Source organism: Caretta caretta, chromosome 2 (genome assembly GCF_965140235.1).
Source record: "Caretta caretta isolate rCarCar2 chromosome 2, rCarCar1.hap1, whole genome shotgun sequence".
Lineage (NCBI taxonomy): Eukaryota > Metazoa > Chordata > Testudines > Cheloniidae > Caretta > Caretta caretta.
Genome location: NC_134207.1, coordinates 177970453 through 177992378, shown reverse-complemented (window position 1 = coordinate 177992378; position 21926 = coordinate 177970453). Strand labels below are relative to the sequence as shown.

General features: G+C 44.2%; 1 protein-coding gene and 1 long non-coding RNA gene across 5 annotated transcripts in view; one reads left to right on the top strand and one right to left on the bottom strand.

Moving 5' to 3' along the window:
- Positions 1-16881, bottom strand: part of LOC142071142 (uncharacterized) — a 72489-nt gene extending 55608 nt beyond the window's left edge. Inside the window, exon 1 of the long non-coding RNA XR_012667143.1 lies at positions 16748-16881. This is a non-coding gene — a long non-coding RNA (uncharacterized LOC142071142). The remainder of the gene's footprint in view (positions 1-16747) is intronic.
- Positions 16882-17027: 146 nt separating this feature from the next.
- Positions 17028-21926, top strand: part of CDK13 (cyclin dependent kinase 13) — a 59708-nt gene continuing 54809 nt past the window's right edge. For 2 of the 4 annotated variants that reach the window (XM_048839137.2, XM_048839136.2), the window contains exon 1: positions 17028-18902. In XM_048839137.2, the coding sequence (XP_048695094.2) occupies positions 17713-18902 (1190 nt within the window). In that variant the 5' untranslated portion in view covers positions 17028-17712. The remainder of the gene's footprint in view (positions 18903-21926) is intronic. The other 2 variants (XM_048839140.2, XM_048839138.2) reach the window with 1 other exon arrangement.

The following is a 21926-nucleotide window of genomic DNA, read 5'->3' as shown; positions in this document are numbered from 1 at the left end:
AATTCCCCTCTCCTGGTTTTTCCTCCCCCAAACTAAAAATTGTAAAGTTTTAGATAAGATTTTCATTTAAGTCCAGTAAATAACATAACATAAACATGAGGTCGTAATACCCTGCCTAAGAGTGCAAATGTGCATCTTGGGAACAGAAATGTAGAATTAAGAGGATGTCTTAAATTCTTTGGAGAACAACTTATGATGGAGCTTCTGAGAACCATTTTGTCAATAGATGACTAAAATCCTTCCCACTATTATAAAACACTACCTATTGCATGTCATCATAACTTTTCATACACATTAAATAGATTTTCAGCTGTAGCTCTCAAAATGATTTACAAAGGTAAGTGAACATAAGAATGGCCATACTGGGTCACATCAAAGGTCCATCCAGCCCAGTATCTTGTCTACTGCCAGTGGCCAATGCCAGGTGCCCCAGAGGGAGTGAACCTAACAGGTAATGATCAAGTGATCTCTCTCCTGCCATCCATCTCCACTCTGACAAACAGAGGCTAGGGATACCATTCCTTACCCATCCTGGCTAATAGCCATTAATGGACTTAACATCCATGAATTTATTCAGTTCTCTTTTTAAACCCTGTTATAGTCCTAGCCTTCACAACCTCCTCAGGCAAGGAGTTCCACAGGTTGACTGTGTGCTGAGTGAAGAACTTCCTTTTATTTGTTTTAAACCTGCTACCCATTAATTTCATTTGATGACCCCTAGTTCTTACATTATGGAAATAAGTAAATAACTTTTCCTTATTCACTTTCTCCACACCACTCATGATTTTATATACCTCTATCATATCCCCCCTTAGTCTTCTCTTTTCCAAGCTGAAAAGTCCTATCCTCTTTACTCTCTCCTCCTATGGGACCCACTCCAAACCCCTAATCATTTTTGTTGCCAATCAATATAGTGAAATTATTCCTATTATCTAGAAGAAGTAATGGAAGCACTTAGGGTAAGTGTCTTGACTCAGGTCAAGCCGCCTCCCCAGGAACAGTGGAATTGCTTGCAATTGCTTGCATACCTGCATCAATGAGTAAACCGTGATGAAGCTCCAGTTCCGGCACGATTCCAACACCCACAAACGGGGTGGGGCAGCAAGACGATCCTGTCATCCTTTTACAGGAGATTATTAATGATGAGTGGAAGAAAGAAAGGAGGGGTTTCCTGCAGAGGTGTGTCTTAAAGATGCATCTGAAGGAGGAAAACGGGTGCTTAGAAAAGGACTGTCGTACAGCAAGATAAAATAAGACGTGTGAATCAGAGAAGGGAGAAATGAGGGGAAAAGGTAAGGCATGTGGCTTAGGAAGAGTTTGTGGTGTGGAGATGGTCCTGGTCAATAAAATTTGAGAAGTGTGTGTGATTGTGGTTGGGGCTTGAAAAGGAGAATGGAACTCTTTAGTTTGGTATAGTAAAGACAGGAAGCCAATAGAGGGATTCAAGAATTGAGGTGGCTGGCGCAGTGGGAGAGAAAGGTGACTCTAGTAGTGTGGTTTTTCACACCAATTTCAGATCGGAAAGGCACACAGGTTAGTGAATAGACATTAGATAGGAAAGACTGTCAGGAGAGGGTTATAGTGAGTCAAGGATATAGGGATTAGGAGCAATGTTCCCTCTAATTTTTTTATATCCATGTGTGGAATTAATTTTGTTATGTGCACCACTATGGAGGTAATGTGCAGCGGGGCTGGTGTTGAGAATTCGGAGTATGGAAGGGGGCTCAGGGCTGGGGCAGAGGGTTGGGGGGGTGAGGGCTCATGCTGGGGGTTTGGGGTGCGGGAGGAGGCTCAGGGCTAGGGTAGAGGGTTGGACTTGGGGTGCAGGGGGATGAGGGCTCTGGTTGGGGGTGCAGGCTCTGACGTGACGCTGGGGATGAGGGGTTTGGGGTTCAGCTGCCCTAGGGCCAGAGAACTCCCCAGGGGGAGTTCTCTGGCCACAGCCCTCTCCCTGCTGGCAGCAGTTCTGGGGCCGGGGGAGAAGTCCGTGGCAGCCCTGCACGCTCCAACTTGCTCCCCTCCCCGTCCACCCCCTACCTCTCTCCTCTCCAGGCCCCTGTGGCTGCACACCTGCATTACCCTTTATAGCCTGCTGTGTGGTGGCACAGTTTAGTGGGAATTTAGATTAGGAGGGGGAAAATAAAAGTTCAGTTTTAGAGACCTTGTTTGAAAGGGGGGCTGGACTTGCAAATAGAAATGCCAGAGGCAGCTAGAGATAAAAGACTAAATGAAGCAGCTGACTGCAGAGAAGTAGAAGGTACTGGAACAAATTATTAAATCAATTTGTAAGCTCCTAAAGGATAACAGACTTATAAATAACAGCCAACATGGATTTGTCAAGAACAAATCATACCAAATCAGTCTAATTTCCTTTTCTGACTGGGTTACTGATCTAGTGGAAAAGGGGAAAGCTGTATATGGGATACATCTTGATTTTAGTAAGGCTTTTGACACACTCCCACATGACATTCTCATAAACTAGGGAAACGTGGTTCAGATAAAATTATAAAGTGGGTGCAAGACTATACTAAAAGAGTAGTTATCAATGACTTTTTACCAAAATGGGAGGGATGTATCTAGTGGGGGGTCCCACAGAGGTCTGTCTGGGTCTGATACTAGTCATTATTTTTATTAATGACTTGGATAATAGAGTAGAAAGTATGCTGATGACACCAAGCTGGGAGGGGCTGTAATAGCTTTGGAGGACAAGATTATAATTTAAAATCACCTTGACAAATTGGTCTGAAATCAATAAGGTGAAATTCAATAAAGACAAGTGCAAAGCATGTCACTTAGGAAGGAAAAACCAAATGTACTACTACAAAATGGGGAATAACTGGCTAGGCAGTAGTACTGCTGAAAAGAATAGTGGATGACATATTGAATATGAGCCAACAGTGTGATGCAGTTGTGAAAACACTACCATTCTATATTAGCAGAAGTCTCATCTGTAAGACCTGGGGTAATTATCCCACACTACTTGGTACAGGTGAGGCCTCAGCTGGAGTACTGTGTCCAGGTCAGCAAAGATGTGAACAAATTGAGGGGAATTCAGAGGAGAGCTACAAAAATGATAAGCTTTGGAAAACATTACCTATGAGGAAAGGTTAAAAAAAACAAAAAACTGGGCATGTCTAGTCTTGAGAAAAGAAGACTGAGGGGGGGGAACCTGATAACATTATTCAAATAGGTTAAGGGCTGTTATAAAGAGGATGGGTATCAATCATTCTCCATGTCCACTGAAGGAAGGACAAGAAGTAGTGGGCAAAATCCGCAGCAAGTGAGATTTAGATTATATATTAGGAAAAACTTTCTAACTATAAAGACAGTTAAGCACTGGAATAGGTTTTTCAAGGGAGGTTGTGGATCCCCATCATTGGAGGTTTTCAAGAAGATGTTAGATTAACACCCGTCAGGGTTAGTTTAGGTCTTGCCTCAATTCAGGGGGCTGGACTAGATGACCTCTCAAAGTATCCTCCAGCCCTACAATATTATGATTCTGTGATTTGGGAATCAGCAGCATAGAGGTGGTAGCTGAAGCCAGGAGAGAAGATGATGACACAGAGGAGGACAGAAAAACTAGAACAGAAAAGTGGGGTGGTGGAGGAAGAAAGATTGAGATTTAATTAAAGATGCTGAAAGTAGTGCTATGCAAGCTTGGAGGAAAAATAAGAGAACACACAGATGAGAAACTGTCTGAAAGAAAGCAGCAGATATGCTTCACTTAAGCAAGTGCTTAATTCCCATTGAAACTTAAAAGTTAAACATGTGATTTAGTGCTGTTCTGAAGGACACTTTCCTGAACTGGGACCTTAGTAGTTATACAATTGCCATCCATTTGTGATTATAATTTACAAGGATTTTGGTAGAAACCAGTAGAAAATCTGTCTGGTCCCAGACTTATTTTTAAGAAGGTTCTAGCTTCCTATAGCTCTTCTGTTTGTGTAATTTATTCCTGCATTTCTGTTTTCCTCTCATCACATCATGTGTCCAATTTTTCCAGGCAATAATTAATTTTAAACTGGATCAGGGGAATACTAAACTTTTTAAAAAACTAATACTGTTTATTTTTGCCAAACTCTCAAGTGGTTTTCAGCATTATTATAACAACATTGTCAGGCATAATGGGCCTGACAATATCTGTTGTCATAGCTGGTCCCAAGCAGCTACAAAACAGCTATAAACCCCCTGGCATAGAGAGGGCCTCTTCCACCATGCACAGACCCAGCTCTACCCCTGCACCTAGGAGAAATGCCGGGGTAGGCCTTGAGTGGAAGGATGTGTAGCCAGTGTTCTTACACGCCGCATATTTGCTAGCTGCTGCAAGGTCCTCAGAGGCCATTACAGCTAAGCTGCAAGTTAAAGCTGATTGAATATGTGCTGGGGACTTCACTAGCTCTCAGTAGCACCAGAATATAGGAAGTGAAAGCCACCACCACCCTTAGTCTCTGCACTAGTGCAAGGATGAATCAGATCCAATGTTACTTAGAAAACACTGAGACTTTTCATCTTCTGGTTGAATGTGTTTGCTTGTATATTGGCCTTTTTGTTGGTTTGCTTGAATCTGGGAAAAAATGCAAACGAGACCATGTGCACTGCAACTTAATATGCTGACTGAGCAATGGGGAAGAATGAGATGTGCTGGATCACAGAAAAAGGGAAAAGGTGAAATTAATGGACTGCACCTCTGCATATCACTGCTTTCAAAGTGACAGCCCCAGATGAGAAAAGTTATGAAAGGCAATCTAAAGGGAAAAATGGAAAAGTTAGTTATAAGTTGTATGTAGTCACAGTCAGAGATTCACAGATTCTAAGGCCAGAAGGGACCATTGTGATCATCTAGTCTGACCTATTTAACGAAGGTCATAGAATTTCCCCAAAATAATTCTGAGCATATATTTTAGCAAAAAAAGGTAACTGGGGGAGACTCCATCACAACTCGTGATAAATTGTCCCAAGGGCTAATTACCCTATTAAAAACTTATGCCTTATTTCCAGTCAGAATTTGTCTAGCTTCAACTTCCAGCCACTGGATTGTTCTACCTTTCTGGGCTAGACTGAAGAACCCATTATTAAATATTTGTTCCCCATGCAGGTACTTATAGACTGTGATCAAGTCACCCCTTAACCTTTTCTTTGTGAAGCTAAATTGATTGAGCTCCTTGAGTCAGTAAGGCACATTTTCTAATCTGTTAATCCTTCTCATGGCTCTTCTCTGAACTGTCTCCAATTAAACAATATGCTTGAATAGTGAACACCAGACCTGGATGCAGTGTTCTAGCAGTGGTTGCACCAGTGTCAACTCCAGAAGTAAAATAACCTTTTTACTCCTACTTGAGAGTCTCGTGTTTCTGCATCCCAGAATGACACCTTTTTTGGCCACAGCCTCACACTGGGAGCTCATGTTCAGCTGAATAGCTACCATGGTCCCTCAAATCTTTTCCAGAGTCTCGGCTTCCCAGGATAGAGTCCCTCATCCTAGAAGTAGGGCCTACATTCTGTGTTCCTAGATGTCTACATTTATATTTAGCCATATTAAAACGCATATTGTTTGCTTGAACCCAGTTCATCAAGCGATTCAGGTTGCTCTGTATCAGTGACCTCTGTCGTCTTCATTATTTACCATTCCGCAAACTTTTGTGTCATCTGCACACTTTATCATTTTGTTTTCTCCCATGTCAATGTACCTATCACCTAAGTTCAAACATGATCATGGCAAAGACAAAAGAATTTCATTGTTTTTGTGTTAGCACCCAAAAGCTCCACTTGGGATCACCCTAAGTGTCTTATCCTTTTTTTGGGTTAACAGGCCCATTAGGAAAGATCACTGCTGATGCAGGGATAGATTTTTTACCTTAATATAAAGCGGGAAATCACTCTTTACTTATTTGTGAGAAGTATGTTAAATGCATGATCATCAAGAATTCATAGGACTTGTTTTGATTGGGTTCTGTAGGGAACTAGCAGCTCTTGGGAGATTAAATAAACCAGGAAGGTATACTGATGAGGTAATATTTTTATCTAACTCAAACATTTCCCTAATATTAGTATATAAAGAAATACAGGACTTTGGGAAAGCCTCTGGATTCAAACTAAATGAGGTCAAATCTGAAACCCTAGCTATAAATGTGCAAGACTCTGAAAAGTCTTTCCTCTAGAAAACATGTGGGTACAAATGGGAAGCACAGTCTGTACGATACCTGAGAACTCAATTCTCAACCTAGAAGAATGCTATGAAATTAGATGTAAACTCCTACTTCATCAAATAAAAAACTGCCATGGTGGAGAAAGTATGCAAATTTCTTGGTTAGGAAGAATAGTCTCTGTCAAAAATATTTTGTCAAGGATATCTTTCTTGTTTCTAAATCTTTCTGTGATAGTCCCAGATAAAACTCTAGCAGAAACACAGAGGATGGTGTTAAAATGTATATGGAATAAGGAAAGACCTAGAGTGAGTGCAGATACTTTGTACACCCCTCTTAAGCAGGATGGACTAGCTGTTCCAAATGTTGTATCAAGCCAACCATCTCAAAGCAGTAATGCATTGGAGCAGTTTACCCAGCAAAACACAAGCTTTATTGAACAAAATAATTATGGCAGTATAAATATTGCTAGGCTATTAGGGGCTAATAAAAAATCATGCCCTCCAGAAGTATGTACACATCTTTTAGCAAAAGCTGCTCTATGGGTTTGGGATAGAACTTAACATAAGTTCTTTTGCCTCACCAGTGATACCCATTGCAAATAATTCACATCTTAAACTCTCTGGTTCATGATTTGGGTTAAGATATTAGGAGAAACATGGCCTACATGGGGCTGGTCATTTATTCAGTGAAGAAGCTTTTCTAACTTTAACTTGCCCACTCTATGAATCATTACTATCAAGTTAGGCATTACTTTTCTCAACTTTCTAGGAAAGTTGTTTTATACAGAAAAGTGAACTTCAATGTAAGCGATGCCAGCTGGTCAAGTTCTGTTTTTTGTTTCTTTAATTATCAACTTTTGCAGACAACTTTCCTAGCCCCCCCACCCCAAAAAAAAAAGTTCATAGGACACACTGGGAAAGGATCTGGACAGACATTATCTGAGAGGAATGGGATTTGATCTGGAAAAAGAGGCACAGTAAACTCAGACTATAGCACGATAAAAGAAAATATCTGTAAGATTATTTCAGTGGTACCTCACACCAGTTAGGTTAAAATAGGAACGGGGAAAGTGTTGGAGAAATTGTGGTGAAAGAGACTTCAGTGGGTGTGTCTAGTCAGAGTACTCTGATACAGTCTATAACCAAATATTACAAATTATTGGATTGTTATTGCCAAATGATTCTTTGGTAATCCTCCTGGGGCTTCATAGTGGAAATGGCTATGCACAATGAAATGAAGAATTAATCTCTTATCTGCTAGTAGCTGGTAGGCTACTAAGAGCCTCTCATTAGAAAAAGAAAAATAGTGCAACTCAGGATGGTTAGGAAAAAGGTGAGATTGTGGAAAAATTAATGTAACAACTATGTGTTGAGCAACATAGACAGAGGACAAAAATACTCTAGATATTGGTTTACCATTTTTTCAATATTCAATCAAAGTACATTCCCATGCAAAACCAACCATCATACCTGTCCAATTTTTTTGAATATTGTTTGACAGACATGCCTGATTTGTTAAATGTGTGTAACTAGAGATTTCAGTCAATTTAAGAAAACCAGCAGAAACAGCATGCTTTGGGTAACAGAATGATGTCCACGCTGGAATATGTAATGCACTCTAAAATAAAGAGATCTGCTGTTTATATTACTGTGTAAAGCTTCTCTAAACAAAAGCTCACTATTGTAATAGTTATTGTTTTGTCTCTGTTATTTACAGGGCAAGGATTTGAAAAATCTGTTAAAACTTAATAAACACATCCCCAATTTTTAAAAGGGGGAGGGGGGAACACACTTCCTTCCTATAGGAGGTGTCACATCTATGGTTGTGTATCTTACTGTATTCCATAACTTCACAGCACCAAGAAATGGCCTCCCTAATACAAAAATCCTTCCTTTCGGGTGGGTGGGTGTGAGAATGCTTGTTTGGCTTTACTTGATATTGTGTTATGAAATCTTGACAATGACAAAGGACTATTTGGGTTGGTTTGCAGAGCAAACAGAGCCCAGTGAATCAGTAAGGAGGGCAGCAGGCGAGAGAACAGCGGTGCCTGTGTGAGGTTTATTTAAAAGTGAACAATAGCAAGGTAGTGAGACACCGATAATCCTAATGGTGCCCAATTTCCCCTACTGTGAATGAAAAACAAAACCTGTCCATAACTGGTTTTCATTTTAGTAAAATCAACTGTGCACCAGCAATTAAGATTTACCTTGAATGGCAGAATTGCACCCTATCTCTGTGGAAAAACTGTTTTACCCCTCGCTTGTCAGCAAGTAGCACAGAATTTAAAATTATCCCACCCTAATGCTAAATTCTTGCAAAAAAAAAAAAAAGAAAAGATTCTTCTTAGAGGAACTACAGGGATTTAGCCCATGAATTTCTCCCTTCTGGCCCTGGAAACAGTACACCAAAAGCAAGAAAAATATTATGAAAAAACTTGTGTGGTCCATTCCATTGATATGTTCAATACTTGGAAACCACTACAGAGAGGTAGAGAAATCCTTACCAAATCAAGTTTCATCTTTTTTTCTTAAGCTATTGTGTAATGTAACTTTTGCCTCATTGAACCTGACACTTCAAGTGTCTTGTTCTACTTGACCGTGTGCTTTTTATTTCTATCTTTCTTTAGTCACTGCAGAAAATAAAAATGGATTTGTAGTTTAGTGTTTAAACAAGCTTTCAGTGACTTTTTTGATTATGAAGAACAGTACTCACAGAGGATTGATATGTTCACAACAGGAACAACGCTTCATTGCAGTAACCTTGCAACTTTTTGAATACATAATTAGATCCTGCCCCATCCTTAAAAGAAAAACAAGTAACTTGCAAGTGACTGCAAACTTTTTGGGGTGGCAACTGGAAAAGTTGTTATAATACAATATCTCTTCCATCTCCAACTGTTGTGATTCTGTGAAGTCTAAGAACTTGTCACTGTTAGATACATACTCAAAACTAATTTCTTTGATTAAAAAAAAAAATCAGTCTTTACAGTGCCTAAATTGTTATAACCTCCTGTGACTTTTCATTTGATATTTACTTCATTACGATTATTTACCTATCAACTGAAGTTTCATGATTCACTGACACCCTTGGACCTTCAAAAAAGTATAGGTCAACATTCTGGGCCTATTTTTTAAACATCTTTTGTCATGTGAATTTTCAGCATCACAAGTTTATTATCCACTTAATTTTCAGATTTCCACACCGACTCTTTATCCTCTTACTACTATTCTATCTTATCAAATCCTGTCTAGTAAGTGCTGCACACTTCTTTCCGGAGTTTAAAATAGTTATTAGTTGCCATCTTCTAAAACAGATGTCCCCAAACTGTGGGGTGTGCCCCCCCCAGGGGCATGTGGAGGAAGGTTTGGGTGGGTGGGTGGGTGGCAGGGGGGGGCAGGTGGGGTCAGCCCCCCTCAGGGGACAGGAAGAAGGGGCAGGCCACTCCGCCCCCAGTTCTGCTCCAGCTCTGCCCCTGACCCCGGCCTCAGCACGGCACCACACTAGGCAAGGGGCCTGGCTGAGGCTCTGCTCCTAGCCCCACTCCCGGGCTGCAGCTCCATTCCTGGCCTGTGGCCGAGGCTGGGTGCGGGGCCAGAACAGAGCTGCTCCCAGCTGTTGGCCCCCGTTGCTGTGGCTCCATCCCTGGACCCAGACCCATTCCCAGCTGCAGCGCCGGCCTTGGCCCCTTACCCCTGTCTGTGCCCCCACCCCCGAGCCATGGCCCTGCTTCTGGCCCTGGATCCGGGGGGGAGGGGGGTTGCGGACAGGCGGGCATGGACAAAGGGGTAGGAGGTGCAACCCTCAAAAGTTTGGGAACCACTGTTCAAAAAACTATTTGCTTTAAAAGTGCACAAGGGTCAAGCCTGATATGACTTCGCTGCAAGTTACAGCAGAACTATTGCTCTCTTGTTTCAGGATGGAAGATCTTTCTAAGCATCTGTGCTCATAATCTCAAGGAAATTTTATTCCATAATAAAGTTTGAAATCTAGTCTGAACAGCTCTTCTCTAATGGGTTTTTAATCATTTTAACTTTAAATGCTATTTGATCTAGTTGCTGGTGCTATAAGTTCATTACATTTGCTAGCCTTCCATTGTTGGTTTGTTCTACGGTCATACCTTTCAGATGTTACAATTTGTCTCGCGTGCATCAGACTTCTGCAAAATCACCTTTTTGTGTTATATCTTTCTGCTTCTGAGCATGTTTGCAAATGTATTTTAATAATATCAATAGCTGTGCCTGTTTTTGTATTAACAAAAAATGTTTCTGCTCAACATTTTCAGTTCCATCAGTTATAAAACTGCTATTACATGTAACAAGCATTTTCGTAATCATTTTTCAGTTTATGTTGCTATTTCTTTCCCAGTGTAACAGTTCTGACATTAGGAAAAAGTTACCAAATGTTCAACCATGATGATTACATCAATGAGTCCAACAGCCAACTCTCCGACACCACCTACTACAAAGAACTCAAAAGACCTTGCACTACAATTCACCCAAGAATTTCACGATATCAAATCCTTCCCCCAACAAAGCCTAGAGAAACTCTACAACCACAGTCCCCATGAATGCACTGCAGGGTCCTTCTACATGCTTCCCAAGGTAAACAAGGTAAACCCAGGTGTCATATCTGATCATAGCACTCACCGCACAAAGAGCCAGTTTTCTCCAGGAAACAACTGACTTCTTCCAGAAACGTCACATCATTAACAGCCTCCCTTAGAACACTATTCTTGCCACTATGGATGTCACCTTCCTACATACATCAACATCCCTTGCTATGATGGCATCGCTGCCTGTCTCAAATATCTACCAGATTATAGTGGACAGATACCTGCCCCAAACACATTGCCAACCTCATTATTTAATCCTCATCTATAACTACTTTACATTCAACAACAAACACTTTACCCAAACCCTGGGAACAGCCATGGGTACTAGAATGGCTCCCCAATATGCCAGCATCTTCATGGGCCACCTCAAAGAAGAATTTCTGGACAAATGCACCAGAAAACCAACGATATACCTGAGGTACGTTGGTGATATTTTCATCCTCTGGACAGATGACCTAAACCCCTTCATAGACATCCATCACAACTTCAACCACCCACCCATCTCCCTCATCCATCAAACTCCCTCTAGAACACTCCCACCCAACGTCAACTTCCAGAACTTAACGGTCAGCTTCAACAATTGAACCCTATAAACAACTATACACAAGAAACCTGTAAATAACCAATTATTGCCCAAGTGGCTAACGATGCGGGGAGATGGAGTTTGTTAATCCTCAGTTTGAGGTAAAATTAATGAATGTCCCTCCCAGAATTTTGTTTGTCCTGAGGCATCTCCCTATTTCTATTCCTCAATTTTTTTAAAAAAAATTCACTAATATTTTCCAGAATTTTCATTTGGGGTACAGGTAAGAAACCTAGACTGGCTCTGAACAAATTATAGGTCCCCCTATCTCTGGGAGGATTTCATTTTCCCAACTTGGAAAATTAGATCTCTTTTTTGTTAAACCAGGCATTTTGTGGGTTCGATTTACCAAGAATTGGTACACCCTCTCCCCGTTTCAGGCATTGTAGGATCAAATTATTATAGATTTGATGGCTCCAGAACACCCACACTAACAGCTGTGACACAAGCTTGGTCAAACTTGCGTGTGGAGTTCTGCTTCCCTCCATTCTTCCACATCAAGGGGGCCCTATGGAATAATCCAATCCTTAAAAGTGGTGGAAGAACCTTGATGTGAACAGATTGAATGGAGAGAAGAATTATGACGGTTGTGCACCTAACCTACAACTTAAACCATCTGTAGATCTTCCGCCACAATTTGGCTTTTCCTGCTCCAGAGCATGGAAATATCTTCAGGTAAAGGCATTTACTTATGAATGTCGTTGGACCAAATGCACTGGGAACGCCAGAACCTTTATTACTTTGGAGGAAAATGTCCTGGATTTACTCAGCTATCGGTATCCTTTTACAATTTTCTGGTCCATAAAAATCTGCCAAAGATTGATAATGTATGACTTCCTTGGAATAGAGATTTGGATACACAACCATCTCCAACCTAATGGAATACAATTGTATCTAATGTTTAAAAAGCAACTATAAGTTAGAGAGTATGGCTTATTCACCAAAAGACACTTTTTCGAATATACTGGTCCCCACATTGGGTAATGGTAATGGGCAAATAAAGGCTGACTGCTGTTGGAAACTTAACTTCTTCAGTCCTACATTACCTCATATGTTTTGGGTTGCCCCGGTATCAAGAATTTCTGATATGAAGTGACTCAAAGGACCAATTTAATATTTGATATTAATTTGGAGCCCTCCCACTTAATGTTCACTCTTGGATATATTCCTGATACATGAAAGATTACCTGATAACAAAGCAGCGTGGTTTCAATGTGCAGCTTTGGTTGCTTAAAAAAAATAAAAAATAAAAAAAAATCCTGCAAAAATGGAAAAGTTGTTCCCCACCAAGTATTCATGCCTGGCTCAGTGATACAGCTGATCTTGCAGCTAATAAATGACTGGCATTATGCAGAAAGGGAATGCCTGAAAAACTGAAAACAATTAAGCTGACCTTTTAGAGGTCTATGATTAACATGGACCCTGAGGATAGATGTTGTTTCCCTTCCCCTCCCTTTATCTACTTTCTGTATTATAATGATTCTTATATTTTGGTATATGTATTAATAAAACCCATTGATCACTAAACACTCATTTTCACAGATTCAGTAATCACACCAGACGAACAGATTTCCTAGTATTTTGCAACCAGGCATTCAAATACCACAGAATATGCTCGGAGGAAAAAATCCAGGAGACATACCTTAACACACTTAGAACCGCCTTCACTACACCAGGATACTCCATCAGAGCAGCACATTGATTCATGGAATGGGTCCCCCAAATACTCCGCTTCAATGCAGGGGAAAAACTACTCCCCCCCCACCTTTAGTCGTCACCATCCACCCCACACTGGAACCCATATGGGCTATCATCAAACAAGTACAATCCATACTCAATAGGGACCACTTCTAGAAAAGCAAAAAACAAAACAAAACATGTTTCTGCAATCCCCACTTCTGGCCTCCAAACAACCCCCCAGCCTTGCCAAGCTCATCATCAGAAGCAAGCTCCCTACAAACCAGGACACACCAAGTCAAAGTGGCATCAGCCAATGCCAGAACAACAGATGCAAAACCTGAAGCCATATCTCCACTGCTATAATGAGGAACACACCCCACAACACACCTTTCACCACGTGTGGTGTACCTCGTCCAGTGCACTAAATACCCCAGTAACAACTATGTGGGTGAAACAAGACAATCACTATGCTCATGAATGACCACTACAGCTTATGTTGGCATAACCTGTGTCATTCAAAAGGGTGAAAATCACCCCCCAAGAGATATAAGACACACCGAAACAAGCGCCGGTGTGGACAGCACTGTGTCAGTGTGAGAGTTTCTTCTGCCAGCATAGCTACTGATGCTCATGGGGGCTGAAGTAGTTAAACTGACAGGAGAACTCTCCCCCATTGGTTTAGAGTGGCTATATTAAAGAGCTTACAAAGGCACAGCTACACCACTGTAAAGTCTCTAGTGGATTATGCTCATTACAATACACAAACCTCCTTTGTCCTATGACTGCAGAGATATTAACTGCCCACTTTGCCTTGAATGGTCTATTCCATGTGTGCTACCTCCTTATTAAGCTTAACAATCTGTCTCTCACCCACCTTGTCTCTCTAATATCTTGGGACCAACACAGCTACAAAAACACTGCATACATAAAACTACTAGTTTCAGAGTAACAGCCGTGTTAGTCTGTATTCGCAAAAAGAAAAGGAGTACTTGTGGCACCTTAGAGACTAACCAACCTACTTGAGCACAAGCTTTCGTGAGCCACAGCTCACCTCATCGGACGCGGCTCACGAAAGCTTGTGCTCAAGTAGGTTGGTTAGTCTCTAAGGTGCCACAAGTACTCCTTTTCTTTTTATAAAACTACTAGGACACTTAAGGCTGCCAGCTATTAAGAGCTGAAGGGAAATGCTTGACCTATATCTTCCCCCAAACATACTTTTTAAACTTTGTTGCTTGCATGTATATACCACCACAGCTTTGATTTCATACGAAACACTGTAGCACCATCAATATCTATTTTAGAAGTCAAGGTTGCAATGCCCAAGTGTTCCAAAATCATGAGGCAGACCCCAGATTTAAGATATGATTTTAAACCAAAGAGTTTTAAAAATAATGCCTAATTCGACTTATTTTCTGGTTTTTATGCCTTTAGGACTTAAGTTTTCAATATTTTTCTACTGCAACACAAAGGTTAAACAAATCTACTCTAAAGAACACTAAGATACACAGGACCTGAACAACTGGTGCTTAAGACAATCACCAAATACTTGCAACAATCATGATAGTCACCAGAACTGGAAAAAACCTAAGGCACTTCTGTTTATATTAAAAGAAAAGGAGGACTTGTGGCACCTTCGAGACGAACAAATTTATTTGAGCATAAGCTTTCATGAGCTACAGCTCACTTCATGGGATGCATTCAGCGGAAAATACAGTGGGGAGATTTTATATACACAGAGAACATGAAACAATGAGTGTTACCATACACACTGTAAGGAGAGTGATCAGGTAAGGTGAGCTATTACCAGCAGGAGAGGAAAAAAAACCTTTTGTAGTGATAATCAAGGTGGGCCATTTCCAGCAGTTGACAAGAACATGTGAGGAACAGTAAGGCGGGGGTGGGGGTAATAAACATGGGGAAGTAATTCTACTTTGTGTAAGGACACATCCACTCCCAGTCTTTATTCAAGCCTAATGTAACGGTGTCCAGTTTGCAAATTAATTCCAATTCAGCAGTCTCTCGTTGGAGTCTGTTTTTGAAATTTTGTTGTTGAAGAATTGCCACTCTTAGGTCTGTAATCGAGTGACCAGAGAGATGGAAGTGTTCTCCGACTGGCTTTTGAACGTTATAATTCTTGACATCTGATTTGTGTCCATTTATTCTTTTACGTAGAGATTGTCCGGTTTGGCCAATGTACATGGTAGAGGGGCATTGCTGGCACATGATAGCATATATCACATTGTACACATGTACAGGTGAACGAGCCTTTGATAGTGTGACTGATGTGATTAGGCCCTGTGATGGTATCTATTCAGGGGACACAGTTGGCAATGGGCTTTGTTGCAAGGATAGGTTCCTGGGATAGTGTTTTTGTTGTGTGGTGTGTGGTTGCTGGTGAGTATTTGCTTCAGGTTGCACTCTCACAGATCTTGGGAGACAGGCCAGTCCTTGCATACAGACAGCCCCCGAACCTGAAGCAAATACTCCCCAACAACCACGCACCACACAACAAAAACACTAACCCAGGAACCTATCCTTGCAACAAAGCCCATTGCCAACTGTTCATATGTCCCCTGAATAGATACCATCATAGGGCATAATCACATCAGCCACACTATCAGAGACCATCATGTGCCAGCAATGCCCCTCTGCCATTGGTCAAACCAGACAGTCTCTACGTAAAAGAATAAATGGACACAAATCAGAGGTCAAGAATTATAACATTCAAAAACCAGTCGGAGAACACTTCAATCTCTCTGGTCACTCGATTACAGACCTAAAAGTAGCAATTCTTCAACAAAAAAACTTCAAAAACAGACTCCAACGAGAGACTGCTGAATTGGAATTAATTTGCAAACTGGACACCATTACGTTCGGCTTGAATAAAGACTGGGAGTGGATGTGTCATTACACAAAGTAAATTTATTTCCCCATGTTTATTCTCCCCTACCCCCGCCCTACTGTTCCTCACACTTTCTTGTCAACTGCTGGAACTGGCCCATCTTGATTATCACTACAAAAGGTTTTTTTTCCTCTCCTGCTGGTAATAGCTCACCTTACCTGATCACTCTCCTTACAGTGTGCTTGGTAACACCCATTGTTTCGTGTTCTCTGTGTATATAAAATCTCCCCACTGTATTTTCCACTGCATCCGATGAAGTGAGCTGTAGCTCACGAAAGCTTATGCTCGTATGAATTTGTTAGTCTCTTAAGGTCACAAGTACTCCTTTTCTTTTTGTGGATACAGACTAACACGACTGCTACTCTGAAACCTGTGTTTATATTGAAAATTTAACGACAGACATTGTTAATACAGATAATTTAATGCCTCTGTTAAGTGGCGTCATCTCCCTGCTTATGGTAATGAGAACGCATGGCCCCTGTCCCAGTCCCACTGACTTAAAACACAACGCACCAGGTGCCGGATTTCTCCCCCGCTTTTTTTTACCATCGGCTGAGTGAGCAGGGAAACGTGTAGGAGGCGGCTCTTGTGCAAATGGAGCCCGCGGGCCTGGGCCAGGGATTACAGTGCTGGCTACGCTCGGGCACTTGGCGGCTTGTCTCACGGCCTCAGCTTTCGAGCCGCGTGAGCGCGCACGAGGCTTCGGGCTCGAGAACGTGACCCGCGGCCAGCGACCCCCACTGCGTTACCCCGAACCGCCCCCCGCGGCCGTTCAAACACGCAGGGTGGACAACGCCGCACGCGGCGCAGGGCCTGCCCCGTACCCAGCGCCGCCGCCGTCTGCCGCCCGCCGCCCGGAATGGGCGCCACAGGCCCGGGCCTGCAGCCAGAACCACGGCGGGAGGAGGAGCCGCTTTCCCTCCAGGGCGAATCCTCCTTGGGACAAGCAGCGACGCCGCCCCCCCTCCCCGCCCGGAAACTCTTGGATAACCTTTCACCTCTCAAAGCGGAAGCTGCTAAAACCCTTCCCCGCGCCGTCGGCGCAGAAGCGGATTGGGCTCTCCACCCGGCCGGAAGTCACGCGTGAAATCTTCCGGTCGTGACGTTCAGGGGAGTCTCTCGCGTGGTGTCGATCGTCTCCCGGCCGGCGGCGGGCAGAAGGCTTGCGCTCGTGAGCACCCCGCCCTCCCTGGGCTATACGCGCGTGCGCAGTGTGCGCCGTGTCCCCTGTGTGTGTGTGTCAGTCGCACAGCGCGGAGGCCTCTCGATCGCTGCCCGGCTGCGAGCGACGGAGGCAGCGGGATCGAGCCGCCGGGAGTGCGCGTGGCTGGGACACCTACGGCGCGACATTGACCCTCGGACTCAAGGAGGAGCCGGGGGTGGGGGGGCAGCGCGGCCCGCAGGCGCCGCCGGAGCGGCCGAGAGAGGCGAGCAGCCGCCGCCGGAGGAGGAAGAGGAGGCGCGGGCCGGGATGGAGTGAGGAGGCCGCCGTGAGACTCTTCCGTGTTGCGGGGACAGTGGGAGGCCGGGCCCACGAGCCTCCGGGCTCGTTGGTGACTGAGACCCCCCCCCCAGCCCCACCCCCCGCTGCTGCGGGGCGGCCCGAGCGCGGGGGTCGTGCGGCCCGATGTGAGGCGCGGCCGGGCGGGCGGCGCGGTCTGTGAGGCGGGCGGCGGGGCCGGGGTCTGTCTGTGCGCGGCGCGGTGTCTCCATGGCGCCGGCAGCGCCCTGAAGGCGGCGGCAGCGGGTTCGTAGGCCGCGTCCTAGTCCTCGGCCTTGAGTGATCTCGATGCCGAGCACCTCGGACGCGGCGCCAGCTGGAGGGAGCGGGGGAAGCCGGGGCTGGGGCGGCTCGGCAGCGGTGGAGGCGCCGGCGGACAAGAAGCGGCTGCATCACCGGAGACGGAAGCGCTTCGCGGCCCAGCCGCAGCCTCCCGCTCCGCCGCCGCCGGCTCCTCACCCGCTGCTGTTTCCGCTCCTGCAGCCGCCGCTCCTGCAGCCGCCGCTGCCGCCGCAGTCTCTGCTGTTCCTGGCGGCCACCAGCGCCTCCTCCTGCTGCGGGGACGGGGGGGAGCGGAAGCGGCCCCGGGGCAAGCGGCGCTCGGGGTCCCGGCACAAGCGGCGTCGGGGCCGCGGGGGAGGCGCAGGGGGCGGCGCCCAGGAGCCGGAGAAGCGGCGCAGTAGCGGGGGGCTGAGCACTCTGGTGGAGGAGTACGACGACGTGAGCTCTCAGTCCGAGGGGCTGGTGGGAAGCGGAGCGGCCGGACCAAGCGGGGCGGGGAGCGGCGGGGGAAGCCCGGCCTCCTCCTCCGGCGGAGGGAGCCAGCGGCCCCGGGGGGAGTCGGAGCGGAGCAGCCGGCCGCACCGGGAACATCGCGGCAGCAGCGGCCGCTCCAGAGAGCGGCACCGGGAGCACCGCAGGCGGGGGGAGGAGAAGCAGCAGGAGGGGGCGGCGGTGGCCAGGGGGGGAGCCGAGGCCTCCTCTTCCTCCTCCAAGTCCCGCAGCCGCCACAATCAGACCGGGGGCCAGGACCGGGAGGGCCCCAAGAGCAGCAGTGGCGGCGGCAGCGACGGCCGCAGGAAGGGCCCGGCCGCCTCCCCCGGCACTGGCAGGAAGGAGCGGGAGGGCAAAGCGCACAAGAGCCGGACTAAAGCGGCCAAGGAGCCGCCCTCGGCCTACAAGGACCCGCCGAAGGCTTATCGGGAGGATAAGGCCGAGCCTAGGGCCTACAGGCGGCAACGTTCGTCCCCTAGCCCCGGCCGGGACGACAGCCCCCCGTCGCACAGGGCCTCCCAGAGCCAGAGGAGCCGCAAATCGCCCAGCCCCATCGGCGGGCGCTCCCCCCTCAGCCCCTACAGCCGCCGCCGATCCCCTAGCTACAGCCGGCACAGCTCGTACGAACGCGGTGGGGATGTGTCGCCCAGCCCCTACGGCAGCAGCTGGCGCCGCTCCCGGAGCCCCTACAGCCCCACTGTCAGGTGAGTTGATGTTGGAGGTATGATGCTGTGTGTATGTCTACAGAGAAGAGTGATGGGGGCGGGAGGGGGGTTGTATCCTAGGGGCGGGAGGGATGCTTTGGCCTGAATAACTTGGGTGGGGAAACGGGGAGATTTAAATCTAATATAGAAAAAAAATCCGTGGCTTTGTCTTCTCCCATCCTATTGGGGAGAAGGCGGGGAAGAGACTATGATATACTAAAATCACCCTCCTGCCTTGCCCCTGGAGCAGGGAAGAGACCATAATGTAACAAAGTGGACCTGTCACTTCTACTCCTTTTTCTCTTGTAGAGAAGAGCGATTGTAAAGGTAAAATCTCCCATGTGTGGGGGGCATGGTTATAAACTTCCCATTATAATGTTATCTGGAGTGGGAAATCACCATCCACCACTGTGGGTGAGAACTCTGGGGTCTGTTGTAATCAGCAGATTTCCCTCATAAGCATCCTGTTCCTATCTAACCCCAGAGATAGATAAATGTTAAATTCTTTTATAGCTTAGTTCTTCTTTTAGCACTGAGTTAGTTAAAAATTAAATTGAATAAAGTATGGGTCATTTAGTGTTTGTACTTGTGTAATTTATTAGTGCAAGCCAATTGTTTTAGTAGAAAAAGAGGCAATATTAAATGCTGCAAAGGAATTATGCATATTTCACTAAGTGCTTATTTTTTTAAAAAAAATGATGCTTAGGTCCTTATCCTGCAAAGATTTACTATTGTGTTTAACTGCATGCACTGCAAGTAGTTCCACTGACATCACTGGGCACTTGTAGTGCAAAAAGTTACGTGTGTGTATTTTGGCAGGGTCAGGGTCTTACTCTGCTTAATGTATATGCTAACTTGATGGCTAAGTTTTTTGGTTTTTGTGATGCAGAAAAAAATGCCTTCAGTAATGGCTGAGTATTGTCAGGTAGAGTTATCTACCTTTTGGATTTGTATTTATTAACAACTTGTTTTTAATTAACTGGATTTTTGTGAGGGCTATGTGTTTGGCCTGTGCATATTTCCAAAAGAAGAACTATATTTGTAATAAAAGAATCTTGTGATGGTCTTGGATCAATACTTTATGCACCAGTTTGTAACAACTTTAAGATAAATAAAGTTATTCAGGTTCTAAAAATATTTATATTTTTAAGTTTTACCACTCCATTGACAAGAATTCCGTCGACTCCATGAAAAACAATTTCATGCTCCCTCTGATGGTTCCGTGTCAGTTAACTTTGAAGTGGTTGAGTAACACAATTTGTATCCTGTATTATGTTGGGAGATAAAAGAAAGATGTTTTTTAAAAATAAGATGTATTTGAAGTTGCAATTGTGAAACATCTTAGTAAACTTCAGAACATTTCAAAACAGGAAAAAGTATTTATAATCTGAACAAGAACAATCATTCAGATGAAAAGTAGTTGTCATTTAAGAGTGTTATAATTGGTTAAAGAAACATTTTTTAAAATGGTCATGATTTAAGAAAACAATTGGATTTAGGAAATATTGATTGAATTAAGAATTGCTGAGTTACAAGCTGATGTGTGCACTGAGTGGAATTCTTTGACAATATTCCAGTCATGAATTGCCATAGTATGCCACGGGGTTTCACCTAAGGAGTTGCCATATTTGATACAATTAGTAGTTCATCCCCTCCAGTGTTTTGTTTTTAAAAAAAAGCAAACAGTTGCCAGTAAGAAACGCTTTAGAGGAAGGTGCATGAAACCTTGTAGTGGACAATTACAGAACAAAGTGGACTTTTGGTTTGAAGTATGAGAGTTTCTATCCCTTAAATTAAAAAATTATCTAATATAAATGTCTGAATTGCAAATCTGATGGCTTGTTTTCCAGAATTTCTCTGACTTTTTCTCCAGTTAAACTGTGATTTCTGTCCAATCTCTTACTATATACAGAGATACTTCTGTATTTACTAATTTCCCTAACAGATGTCGTCTTTCTGACTTGCTGGAGGAGTTGGGGAAGCCAATGGGAGACTGCATTTATAGAGACATTGAGGGAGGAAAGGATAGCCTTCTGATTAGGGTCGGACCTAGGAGATCTGGGTTAAATTCCATGTTCTGCAGTTGACCATGGCTGGGTCATATATGCTCTTTTTGACTGTTTCTTGTCTGTAAAATGGGGATGATACTTCCCAAAGTGGATGTGAAGATAAAATTCATTAATGCTTGTGCAGTGCTCAGATGCTGTGATGATAAAGGGCCACAGAAGTTCTTGGGTATACTTGAGTCATCCTCAGCACCTGCTTGCTTTTCCATCAGCTCCTGTTTTAACTAAACCTCCCCAAAAGTATTAATTTTCCATTCTGGGGGTTCTTTGCCTTTAACACACAATAGGTCTGTAGCTTGAACTTTGTCTTCAATTCATCCCTCTCTAAAATGTCGCATATAGGGCATGTCTAAATCTTTCAATTTCTCCCTGCGCAGCATCTCTAATATCTGGCTTTTCCTTTTTGTCATCATTACTAAAACTCACATTCAGGCCTCCATTACTCATGTCTTAGCTATTGCTCCTCTCTGGCCTTGATATATCCTATTTTGCCCCATTTATATGCATTCAAAATGCTGCTCTAAACATCATTTTGTTTGCCTGTTGCTGGGGCAGAATATAGTGTATTTTCCATGCTTCTGTTCTTAAATCTATCTTTCATATTGAGGACAGCAGCAAGGATTAATAATGGCCAACCTGGGAAGGCCTTTTCTCGCACATGGAATAGAGGTTTCAGTTTGGGTCTTATCTAAACAAGAAAATTGAACCATTTTAACTTTGTTTAAGCCCCTGTGTACACATCTTTATTTTAGTTGGAGTGGCTTATTTCAATTTAATTTAAACTGATACCTAATCAGCTAAATGAAAATAAGCCTGCTTTAAACCAAAATAAGTGTCCATATAAACTTTTGTACCAGTGTAACTAAATCAGTTTAAAATTGCATATTCCTTGTGTAGACAGAGTCTAAAAGTTTTACGGTCTTGGCCAAGGGGATACGAGGCTTCTTAAGTTGGTTGC